Here is a 12324-nt window from a genome sequence, read left to right as displayed (position 1 = left end):
ATAGACTATAATGGGGTTCGAACACACGAACAGTGAGCGGCTGTTCGAATCGAATTTCGAACCTCGAACATTTTAGTGTTCGCTCATCTCTACTCATGAGGCTTGTTCCAATTGCACCATGTCAGGGGAAAAAAATTCCTTCTCCAATCTGGCAATCAATCTAAAATACTGAATCAACTTGTCTTTACTTTTATTTAATAATACCATAATATTTTTCTGTTCAAAAAATGTTTCTCTCCTCTAGATTTTGAGGAATCCGCCTCAAAATCCGTGTGCAAAAATGGCTCCTATGAACTTCAATGGGAGCAGCTTGCTTTTTATTCCGCTAGCTAGTAGCAGAAAAAAGAAGTGAGATGACCTATCTTGCTGCGGATTCCGTGGCTGATTCAGCTCCACGGCTCAAGACATGCACCTGTTTAGGCCCATTCATTCGGGCCTAATCAGGAGCGGGATGCCGCGACAGAATGCTGATGCTGCATCGGCATCCTGTCGCGGCTGGCCGTGCAGAATGTTCACAAGGCGGAAAAGGTTTCCACGACCTTTTCCTCTGTGTGAACATACCCAAATACTGATTTTAAATGGATTTGCCGAATGCAGATGTGAACCAGGCCTAAGCATTCCAGACAGACAGCAACCAATCCATTTTGTTTTAACATTGAAGTCTATGGAAAACTGATTACTGATACTGATTACATACTGATAGCAATCAGTTTGCGTCTGTTTTGCACATACTCAAAATGAAGAAGGGGGAGGAGAAAGAAAAACTGATTGGTCAAAAACTGATTACATACTGATTAGGGTTCATTCACACTTGTACTCAGTATCCGGTGTGTGCATTCCGCCGGGTTTCCGTCTTCAGCCCCGGTGAAACTGGACAGGGGACTCATTCACTTGAATGGGTTTGTAAAGGTGACCGCCGATGTCCACCTACTGCCTGTCTGCAGGGTAACCGTTTTTTTTTGTTTTTTTTTATAGCCGGGCACAAAGTCGCACATACAGGACTTTGTGTCCGGCTAAGAAAACCGATTTCCCCGTGGACAGGCCACAGGCAGACAACGGCGGTCACCTTTACAAACCCATTAAGAATAACCCAGCGGTCAGCTTTAGAACCCATTCACTTGAATGGGTTTGTAAAGGTGACCGCCGTTGTCTGCCTGTGGCCTGTCCACGGGGAAATCGGTTTTCTTAGCCGGACACAAAGTCCTGCATGTCCGACTTTGTGCCCGGCTATAAAAAAAAACGGTTACCCTGCAGACAGGCAGTAGGTGGACATCGGCGGTCACCTTTACAAACCCATTCAAGTGAATGAGTTTAAAAGTTGACTGCGAGAAAAAACAGTCTCAGAAATACGTTGATAAGTTTATGCATCACACAGTTATTACCAGATAAAGTGAAACATGTCAGAGTTTAAAAATGAGGCCTGGTCCTTAAAGGGGTTGTCCAGGCAAAAATGGACAACCCTTTTAATTTTTAAATCACCCGGGGGGGTTGCCTGGACAAGGAGTTGCCTGGACAACCCCCTTTAAGGTACTTTTAGGCTGTGTTTTTAAAGGGGTCGTCTGGTATAAATAGAAATTCCTACATTACACCCTCCCCCCTCCTACTTTTTAAATTACATAATTTAGCAAAAATGTATAGTTACCCATACATCACATGACCTCCCCAGGCACATTTTCTGATTATCTGGTGATGATCCGTTTCCCCGTTTCCTGAAACAGAACAGTACCAGGGCAACAGGAGAATCCAGCAGGAATCACCAAAGGATCGCGCTCTCACAGAGTTATAGCACAGTGGTTCTTAACCAGGGTTCGATCGAACCCTAGGCCATATGCACGGTTCATTTTGTGTACCAGTAAAAAAACATATACCTATGTCCTGAATTTGAAAATAAATCATATATGATTTATCACTAAAGAAGGGTTCGGTGAATGTGCATATGAAAGTGGTGGGTTCAGTACCTCAAACAAGGCTAAGAACCACTGTTATAGCATCAGTTGAAATTCTTTAAAGTCGCAAAACACAACGTACATTTCAGGGTTAACACCCCTTTATCAAGTGTTCAAGGACAGGCGCTAGTCAAGTCAAGGACAGGGGCTTGTTAAGTGTTTAAGGACAGCGCCTGTCCTTGAACACTTGACAAAGGGGTGTTAACCCTGAAACGTACTTTGTATTTTGCGACTTCAATAAAGAATTTCAACTGATGCTCTAACTCTGTGAGAGTGCGATCCTTTGGTGATTCCTGCTGGATTCTCCTGTTGTCCTGGTACTGATCTTCAACACCCTTGGGTGTCTGGACCTGACTGATCCCATCATCATCAACCCTCTGCCAATTGGTTCTACTGTGATTCAAGTAGTTGTGAATTCCTCACATCTCAATAAGGTGAAAGTTACTGATCTATTGTCATTTCACTATCCTCACCCAGCAGTCCTTCACTATGCAGCTCAGTGCTATTATCTTTTATTTTTGGTCCAGAAATAGAATGTCACCAATACAACCCCCTCATACTCGCATGTCTTTCTTCCAGACTTTCTTCTATGGGAAATGGCTCCTCCTCCTTCTGTCACATCTGCCCGCATGATGCACAAAAGAGTCCCAGCTTTACACTGCAGCCAACATGCCATCTTTATTGTTCAAGTATGGGAGTCCAAAGGAGCCACCCACGCCTATGCAGTAGAGATGGAGTTCTGGTTACAGCACAGTGCCAGTACTGCTGTGCAGACACTAACAAAGTCAGAGTCAAAGAAGAGGAGGAGCCATTCCCTGCAGAAGGAAGTCTAGACAGGAAGAAGATGGATAAGTATAATGGGTTAGGGGTGGTGGTTTGAGTTAGTTGGAAAGGGGATAGTAGTGGGCAGACAGGGAGAAAGAGAGGGGGTTTAGAGTGAGAGGGGGGAGAAGTAAGAGACATGGTGTGAGAGCCTACAACTACCACCATGTATAGCATTTGCTAAAGCAACATGAAGCTACAGCATGTAAACAAATGCAGAAGATGCCAGGCGCTCCCAGAGAAACCCAGAAATCTCTCAACTCAAAACACTTCTAAAGGTATTTGGGTGCACTTATTAACCCATTGATAGCACATTTGTTCTTTATTACAAAAATATTTTTTGCCCAGAAAACCCTTTTAAGGGGTTAGTTGGTATTAGTTTATCTGTCGCGGTGTGTTTTGTATATAGTTGTATTACATTGCTGTCTATAGGTAATGTCACATCCATAGCAACAAATCATTGTTCAGAATTCCTTGTTAAATTGGCAAAATAGTTTTTCTTTTAGTTTTGATAAATCTAGACAATCTGCTCTGCTGTATACAGTTTACATGTAAAGCAATACATTTATTAGAATAGTTCATAAAGAGCACTAAATATACCTCAACCTGCTGCTTATTGGTGGAAGTGGTTACGCCATGTGACTTTTGCATTGAATCACAGAAAAAGCAAGTCATAGGCAATTCAGTTTCCCTTGTAGTTTTCAGCAACACTGACACATTGTTCTTTTCTTTTTACTCCTCTTTAGAGCTGTTAACAATGGTCTATTGGACACATACCAGCTGAAGTCATTAGATGGCCTCTTGGAAGGAGATCTTTCTGATTTGGCATTATACCGTGACGATTCGGGAAAGTTATATGTTACCCACAAGCATTATCTGAAGAGGGGCCTAAGCGCTGCAAGTAATCACTCAATGAAATCTGCCTCCATGCTTCCGCAGGATGATCTGGACAACTTTGCTGCTCGTGAACCATATGACCGTGTGATCCGTTGCCTGGGTTGGAAATTTGACTTCTCCATTTATGACAAGTATGTTACGGATGCTTAACCCCTTCTCGCCACAAGCATTTTTAGATCTTTGTTTTTCGTTCCTGACTCCCCCCCCCCCCTTCCCCACCACCACCTTCCAAACCCCATAACTTGTCTATTTTTCCGCTCTCAGAGCCATATGAGGTCTTAATGTTTACAGGACAAATTTTTCTTCATGCTGCTGCCGTTAATTATTCTTTACAAAGTACTGGGAAGCTGCGAAGAAAGTCAAAAAGGGGTGAATTTGAAGAAAAAGTGCATTTGTGCGACTTTCTTATGTTCACTGTGCAGTCAAAATGACATGTCATCTGTATTCTGTTTCAGTATGATTACGAGGATACCAAATTTATTTACATTTTAAAACCTTAACGTAATAATTTATTAATAATAATAATAATAATTAGAGATGAGCGAACAGTGTTCTATCGAACACATGTTCGATCGGATATTAGGCTGTTCGCCATGTTCGAATCGAATCGAACACCGCGTGGTAAAGTGCGCCATTACTCGATTCCCCTCCCACCTTCCCTGGCGCCTTTTTTGCTCCAATAACAGCGCAGGGTAGGCGGGACAGGAACTACGACACCGGTGACGTTGAAAAAAGTAGGAAAAACCCATTGGCTGCCGAAAACATGTGACCTCTGGTTTAAAAGAACAGCGCCGCCCAGGTTCGCGTCATTCTGAGCTTGCAATTCACCGGGGACGGAGGTTTCCGTCCATTTAGCTAGGGCTTAGATTCTGGTAGGCAGGGGTAGAATAGGATAGGAAGCAGACGATAAGCAACAGCTCTTGTAAGAGCTAAATTCCAAGGAGAAGCTTGTCAGTGTAACGTGGCACTGACGGGCTCAATCGCCGCAATCCAGCTTTCCCAGGATCCTGAATGGAATACACTGACAGTGTATTCCCGTATACCCTATATATACACCCCCGATCTACGTTCCAACGGTGTGCCCCCCCACCTTCTCCCCAGAAATACACTGGAAGTCCCCTAGCAATAGAATTGGGGCTATATACACCCACTATTTTTGCTACTGGTATATAATGCCAGTTTCTGACTGGGAATTCAAAGAATATATTGGGGTTACAAATACCCTCAAGTCCTGCCACTGCCATATAGTGCCAGTTTCTGACTGGGAATTCAAAGAATATATTGGGGTTACAAATACCCTCAAGTCTTGCTACTGCCATATAGTGCCAGTTTCTGACTGGGAATTCAAAGAATATATTGGGGTTACAAATACCCTCAAGTCTTGCTACTGCCATATAGTGCCAGTTTCTGACTGGGAATTCAAAGAATATATTGGGGTTACAAATACCCTCAAGTCCTGCTACTGCCATATAGTGCCAGTTTCTGACTGGGAATTCAAAGAATATATTGGGGTTACAAATACCCTCAAGTCTTGCTACTGCCATATAGTGCCAGTTTCTGACTGGGAATTCAAAGAATATATTTGGGTTACAAATACCCTCAAGTCTTGTTACTGCCATATAGTGCCAGTTTCTGACTGGGAATTCAAAGAATATATTGGGGTTACAAATACCCTCAAGTCTTGTTATTGCCATATAGTGCCAGTTTCTGACTGGGAATTCAAAGAATATATTGGGGTTACAAATACCCTCAAGTCTTGCTACTGCCATATAGTGCCAGTTTCTGACTGGGAATTCAAAGAATATATTGGGGTTACAAATACCCTCAAGTCTTGCTACTGCCATATAATGTCATTTTCTGCCTGGGAATTCAAAATGCGCAAGGCTCCCGGAAAGGGACGTGGACGAGGCCGTGGGCGAGGTCGGGGGAATGGTTCTGGGGAGCAAGGTAGCGGTGAAGCCACAGGGCGTCCCATGCCTACTCCTGTGGGGCAGCAAGCATTGCGCCGCTCCACAGTGCCAGGGTTGCTTGCCACATTAACTAAACTGCAGTGTACAAACCTTAGTAGGCCCGAGAACCAGGAACAGGTCTTGCAATGGCTGTCGGATAACGCTTACAGCACATTGTCCACCAGCCAGTCAGCCTCTGTCTCCTCTCCTCCTATTACCCAACAGTCTTGTCCTCCTTCCTCCCAAAATTCCCAATCTTCCCAGAACAATAACCCCAACTGTCCCTGCTCCCCAGAGCTGTTCTCCTCTCCTTTCATTGTCCCTCAACCTGCCCCTCCATTTCGCGATTCCATGGACCTAACAGACGAGCATCTGTGTCCAGATGCTCAAACACTAGAGTCTCCTCCATCTCAGTTCGATTTGGTGGTGGATGACCAGCAACCCACCCTCATCGACGACGATGAGACGCAGTTGCCGTCAGGGCAGCCAGTTGACATGCGCATTGTGCAGGAGGAGGAGATGAGACAGGAGTTGGAAGAGGAAGTGGTGGATGATGAGGACACTGACCCGACCTGGACAGGGGGATGTCAAGCGGGGAAAGTAGTGTGGATGTTGAGGCAGGTGCAGCACCAAAAAGGGTAGCTAGAGGCAGAGGCAGAGGTCAGCAGCTTAGGCGAAGCCAGGCCACACCCGGAATCTCCCAAGATGTTCCAGTTCGTACCCAGCCCCGAAAAACTCCCACTTCGAGGGCACGTTTCTCAAAGGTGTGGAGTTTTTTCAAGGAATGCGCCGAGGACAGATATAGTGTTGTCTGCACAATTTGCCTCTCGAAATTGATTAGGGGCTCTGAGAAGAGCAACCTGTCCAACACTTCAATGCGCCGTCATTTGGAATCCAAGCACTGGAATCAGTGGCAGGCAGCAACGGCAGGACAAAGGCCGCCCGCCGTTCACGCCACTGCCTCTGCCTCTGCCACTGCTCACAGTGCTGGCGATGCACTCCAGAGGACGAGTCAGGACACCACTTCATCTGCCTCCGCCACTTTGTTGACTTCTTCCTCATCCTCCCCTGTTCCTGTCTTATCTCCTTCTCCTGCACCATCAAAGGCACCATTAGGCACTTCTTTACAACAACCCACCATCTCTCAGACATTGGAGCGGCGGCAGAAATACACCGCTAACCACCCACACGCGCAAGCCTTGAACGCCAACATCGCTAAACTGCTGGCCCAGGAGATGTTGGCATTCCGGCTTGTTGAAACTCCTGCCTTCCTGGACCTGATGGCAACTGCGGCACCTCGCTATGCCGTCCCTAGCCGTCACTACTTCTCCCGGTGTGCCGTCCCCGCCTTGCACTAGCACGTGTCACTCAACATCAGGCGGGTCCTTAGTTCCGCGCTTTGCACAAAGGTCCACTTGATCACCGACGCGTGGACAAGTGCATGCGGACAGGGACGCTACATTTCACTGACGGCACACTGGGTGAATGTAGTTGAGGTTGGGACTGCTTCCCAAACTGGCCCGGTGTACCTCGTCTCCCCGCCTAACATTCCTGGCAGGGACACGAGAAGAACACCCTCCTCCTCCTCCTCCTCCTCCGCCACCGCCTCCTCCTCCGCTACCGCCTCCTCCTCCGCTGTTAGATTGACCCCAGCTACGAGTTGGAAACGTTGCAGCACTGGCGTTGGTAGACGTCAGCAGGCCGTGCTGAAGCTGATCAGCTTGGGGGACAGACAGCACACTGCCTCCGAGGTGAGGGATGCCCTCCTCGATGAGACAGCAATATGGTTTGAGCCGCTGCACCTGGGCCCAGGCATGGTCGTTTGTGATAACGGCTGGAACCTGGTAGCAGCTCTGGAGCTTGCCGAACTCCAACATGTTCCATGCCTGGCCCACGTCTTCAACCTAGTGGTGCAACATTTCCTAAAGAGCTACCCCAATGTTCCGGAGCTACTGGTGAAAGTGCGGCGCATGTGCGCCCACTTTCGCAAGTCGACAGTAGCCGTTGCTAGCTTAAAATCTCTCCAGCAACGCCTGCATGTGCCACAACACCGGCTTTTGTGCGACGTCCCCACACGCTGGAACTCAACGTTTCAGATGTTGAGTAGAGTGGTTGAGCAGCAGAGACCTTTGATGGAATACCAGCTACAAAACCCTAGGGTGCCACAAATTCAGCTGCCTCAGTTTCTCATCCATGAGTGGCCATGGATGAGAGACCTTTGTGACATCCTACGGGTCTTTGAGGAGTCCACAAGGAGGGTGAGCTCTGAAGATGCGATGGTGAGCCTTACAATCCCGCTCTTGTGTGTTCTGAGAGAATCCCTGATTGACATCAGGGATAACTCAGATCACACAGAGGAGTCAGGGATAGCATCCAATCCGTCACAGCTGGAGAGTAGGTCCACACATCTGTCCGCTTCATCGCGTTTTATGGAGGAGGAGGAGGAAGAAGAGCTGTCCGATGATGTGATGGTGATACAGGAGGCTTCCGGGCAACTTCGAATCGTCCCATTGTTGCAGCGCGGATGGGTAGAAATGGAGGATGAGTAGGAAATGGAGATTGAACTTTCCGGTGGGGCCAGAGGAGTCATGCCAACTAACACTGTGGCAGACATGGATGAGTTCATGTTAGGATGCTTTACAACCGACAAGCGTATTGTCAAAATCATGGAGGACAACCAGTACTGGATCTTTGCTATCCTTGACCCCCGGTATAAAAACAACATCTCCTCTTTTATTCCGGTAGAGGGGAGGGCCAATCGCATCAATGCAATTGCAAAGCAATTGGTGCAGAATATGATGGAGATGTTTCCAGCATGTGACGTTGGCGGCAGGGAGGGCAGTTCCTCCAGTAGGCGACCAAGTGCTCACCGGTCCACACAAACAAGGGGCACACTGTCTAAGGTCTGGGACACCTTGATGGCACCCCCTCGCCAAAGTGCCGCCACGGAGGGTCCTAGTGTCACCAGGCGTGAGAAGTATAGGCGCATGTTGCGGGAATACCTTTCCGACCACAGCCCTGTCCTCTCCGATCCCAATGCGCCCTACACGTATTGGGTGTCAAAGTTGGACCTGTGGCTTGAACTTGCCCTATATGCCTTGGAGGTGCTGTCCTGTCCTGCCGCCAGTGTCCTATCTGAGAGGGTGTTCAGTGCAGCCGGTGGCATCATCCCTGACAAGCACACCCGTCTGTCAGCTGAGAGTGCCAACCGGCTCACTTTGATAAAAATGAACCACCACTGGATAGAGCCTTCATTTTCGTGCCCACCTGTGTAAAGCACCCCAATATGAAACTCCATGTCTGTGCTCAACCTCTCCAATTCCTCCGCATCCTCATACTCATCCACCATAAGCGTTGCACAATTCTACTAGGCTCCCTCCACCCTGATTTCCCACAACTCTGCTGGTTAGAGGCTCCCTCCACCCTGATTTCCCACAAATCTGCTGGTTAGAGGCTCTCTCCACCCTGATTTCCCACAACTCTGCTGGTTAGAGGCTCCCTCCACCCTGATTTCCCACAACTCTGCTGGTTAGAGGCTCCCTCCACCCTGATTTCCCACAACTCTGCTGGTTAGAGGCTCTCTCCACCCTGATTTCCCACAACTCTGCTGGTTAGAGGCTCCCTCCACCCTGATCTCCCACAACTCTGCTGGTTAGAGGCTCCCTCCACCCTGATTTCCCACAACTCTGCTGGTTAGAGGCTCCCTCCACCATGAATTTCCCCAAATGTGCTGGTTAGAGGCTCCCTCCACCATGAATTTCCCACAACTCTGCTGGTTAGAGGCTCCCTCCACCTTGATTTCCCACAACTCTGCTGGTTAGAGGCTCCCTCCACCACGAATTTCCCCAAACTGGGCTGGTTAGAGGCTCCTTCCACCATGAATTTCCCCAAACTGGGCTGGTTAGAGGCTCCTTCCACCATGAATTTCACAAAACTGTGCTGGTTAGAGGCTCCCTCCACCATGAATTTCCCCAAACTTGGCTGGTTAGAGGCTCTCTCCACCACGAATTTCCCCAAACTGGGCTGGTTAGAGACTCCCTCCACCACGAATTTCCCCAAACTGTGCTGGTTAGAGGCTCCCTCCACCATGAATTTCCCCAAACTGTGCTGGTTAGAGGCTCCCTCCACCATGAATTTCCCCAAACTGTGCTGGTTAGAGGCTCCTTCCACCATGAATTTCACAAAACTGGGCTGGTTAGAGGCTCCCTCCACCATGAATTTCCCCAAACTGTGTTGGTTAGAGGCTCCCTCCACCATGAATTTCCCCAAACTGTGCTGGTTAGAGGCTCCCTCCACCACGAATTTCCCCAAACTGGGCTGATTAGAGGCTCCTTCCACCATGAATTTCCCCAAACTGAGATGTTTAGAGGCTCCCTCCACCATGAATTTCCCCAATCTGTGCTGGTTAGAGGCTCTCTCCACCATGAATTTCCCCAAACTGGGCTGGTTAGAGGCTCCTTCCACCATGAATTTCCCCAAACTGTGCTGGTTAGAGGCTCCCTCCACCATGAATTTCCCCAAACTGTGCTGGTTAGAGGCTCCCTCCACCACAAATTTCCCCAAACTGGGCTGGTTAGAGGCTCCTTCCACCATGAATTTCCCCAAACTGTGCTGGTTAGAGGCTCCTTCCACCATGAATTTCACAAAACTGTGCTGGTTAGAGGCTCCCTCCACCATGAATTTCCCCAAACTGTGCTGGTTAGAGGCTCCTTCCACCATGAATTTCACAAAACTGTGCTGGTTAGAGGCTCCCTCTACCATGAATTTCCCCAAACTGTGCTGGTTAGAGGCTCCTTCCACCATGAATTTCACTAAACTGGGCTGGTTAGATGCTCCCTCCACCATGAATTTCCCCAAACTGTGCTGGTTAGAGGCTCCTTCCACCATGAATTTCCCCAAACTGTGCTGGTTAGAGGCTCCTTCCACCATGAATTTCCCCAAACTGTGCTGGTTAGAGGCTCCTTCCACCATGAATTTCTTTACTTTTTTTTTTTTTACTTTTTTGGTAGAGTTGGAAGGGACCTCAAGGGCCATCGGGTCCAACCCCCTGCGAGTGCAGGTCTTCCTAAATCATCCCAGCTATATGTTTATCCAGATTCCGCTTGAAGATTTCCATTGATGGAGCGCCCACCACCTCCCGTGGCAGCCTATTCCACTCTCTCACTACCCTCACTTTTCTCACATTTCCCCAAACTGTGTTGGTTAGAGGCTCCCTCCACCATGAATTTCCCCAAACTGTGCTGGTTAGAGGCTCCCTCCACCACGAATTTCCCCAAACTTGGCTGGTTAGAAGCTCCCTCCACCATGAATTTCACAAAACTGGGCTGGTTAGAGGCTCCTTCTACCATGAATTTTCCCAAACTCTGCTGGTTAGAGGCTCAATCCACCCTGATTTTCAAAAGCAATGTTGGTGCCAACCTCAACTCACTACAAGGGCCAAATTCACTGCTGGTGACAAGCTCTCCTCACTCCAAGGGCCAAATACACATGTTTCCAGGTATTTTCCCACTTTGATAGAGGTTTTTTGGAATGTGTAAAGTGTGTAGTTGTTAGGCTGTGATGTTGGGGTAATAGAGGGTCTTTGGTGTGTTAGATGCCCCCAGACATGCTTCCCCTGCTGTCCCAGTGTCATTCCAGAGGTGTTGGCATCATTTCCTGTGGTGTCATAGTGGACTTGGTGACCCTCCTGAGACGGATTTGGGTTTCCCCCTTAACGAGTATATGTTCCCCATAGACTATAATGGGGTTCGAAACCTGTTCGAACACTCGAACAGTGAGCGGCTGTTCGAATCGAATTTCGAACCTCGAACATTTTAGTGTTCGCTCATCTCTAATAATAATACATTTAAAGGGATCCTATCATTTAAACACTTTTTTTTTCTAGCTGACACGTTGGAATAGCCTTAAGAAAGGCTATTCGTCTCCTACCTTTAACAGTCGCCTCCGGCCCTCCGTACGGTAGAAATACCGTTTTTTACCGGTATGCAAATGAGTTATTTTGCAGCACTGGCGGGCCCCAGCACTAAGACTGAACTGGGGGCTTCCCCAATGTTGCCAGAGAACTCTCTCCAGCGACGCCTCCATCTTCAACAGCAACCGCATCTTCTGCGTCTTCTTCGGGCTGGGGTCACACTACGACGCCTGCGCAGTCGGCGCTGCCATCGGGACGCAGGCAAGAGCCGAGTGCATAGGCTGGCCGGCAGCCATTTTTTGGAGGCTGCTTACGTGCATATGCGCAGTACGCTCCTGTTCTCCATAGAACTACGTACTGCGCATGCACGCGTAGCAGCCTCCAAAAAAATGACCGCCGGCCGGCCTGTGCACTCGGCTCTTGCCTGGGTCCCGACGGCAGAGCAGACTGCGCAGGCGCCGGAGTGTGACCCCAGCTGGAAGAAGACACAGAAGAGGCGGTTGCTGTTGAAGATGGAGGCATTGCTGGAGAGAGTTCTCTGGCAGCATTGGGGACGCCCCCAGTGCTGTCTGAGCACTGGGGTCCACCCCCAGTGCTGCGAAAGAACTCATTTGCATACCGGTAAAAAAACGGTATTTCTACCGAACGGCGGGCCGGAGGCGACTGATAAAGGTAGGAGACAAATAGCCTTTCTTAAGGCTATTCTGACATGTCAACTAGAAAAAAAAAGTGTTTAATGATAGGATCCCTTTAATAATTTAATTTAACCTTAATCCAAAACTGTGCCAAAGCATTTTTT

The 12324-nt window shown here is 48.3% G+C and overlaps 1 protein-coding gene and 1 long non-coding RNA gene across 2 annotated transcripts in view; one reads left to right on the top strand and one right to left on the bottom strand.

Moving 5' to 3' along the window:
- The window catches only part of LOC142218189 (uncharacterized), a 136361-nt gene that overhangs the window by 71521 nt on the left and 52516 nt on the right, over positions 1-12324 (bottom strand). The window lies entirely within an intron of this gene.
- The window catches only part of FOXRED2 (FAD dependent oxidoreductase domain containing 2), a 47729-nt gene that overhangs the window by 20554 nt on the left and 14851 nt on the right, over positions 1-12324 (top strand). The window contains exon 4 of the mRNA XM_075286701.1: positions 3515-3796. Coding sequence (XP_075142802.1) covers positions 3515-3796 — 282 coding nt within the window. The remainder of the gene's footprint in view (positions 1-3514; positions 3797-12324) is intronic.

Source organism: Leptodactylus fuscus, chromosome 9 (assembly GCF_031893055.1).
Source record: "Leptodactylus fuscus isolate aLepFus1 chromosome 9, aLepFus1.hap2, whole genome shotgun sequence".
Lineage (NCBI taxonomy): Eukaryota > Metazoa > Chordata > Amphibia > Anura > Leptodactylidae > Leptodactylus > Leptodactylus fuscus.
The sequence above is the reverse complement of the archived record's forward strand: the minus strand, read 5'-3'. Positions and strand labels throughout refer to the sequence as shown.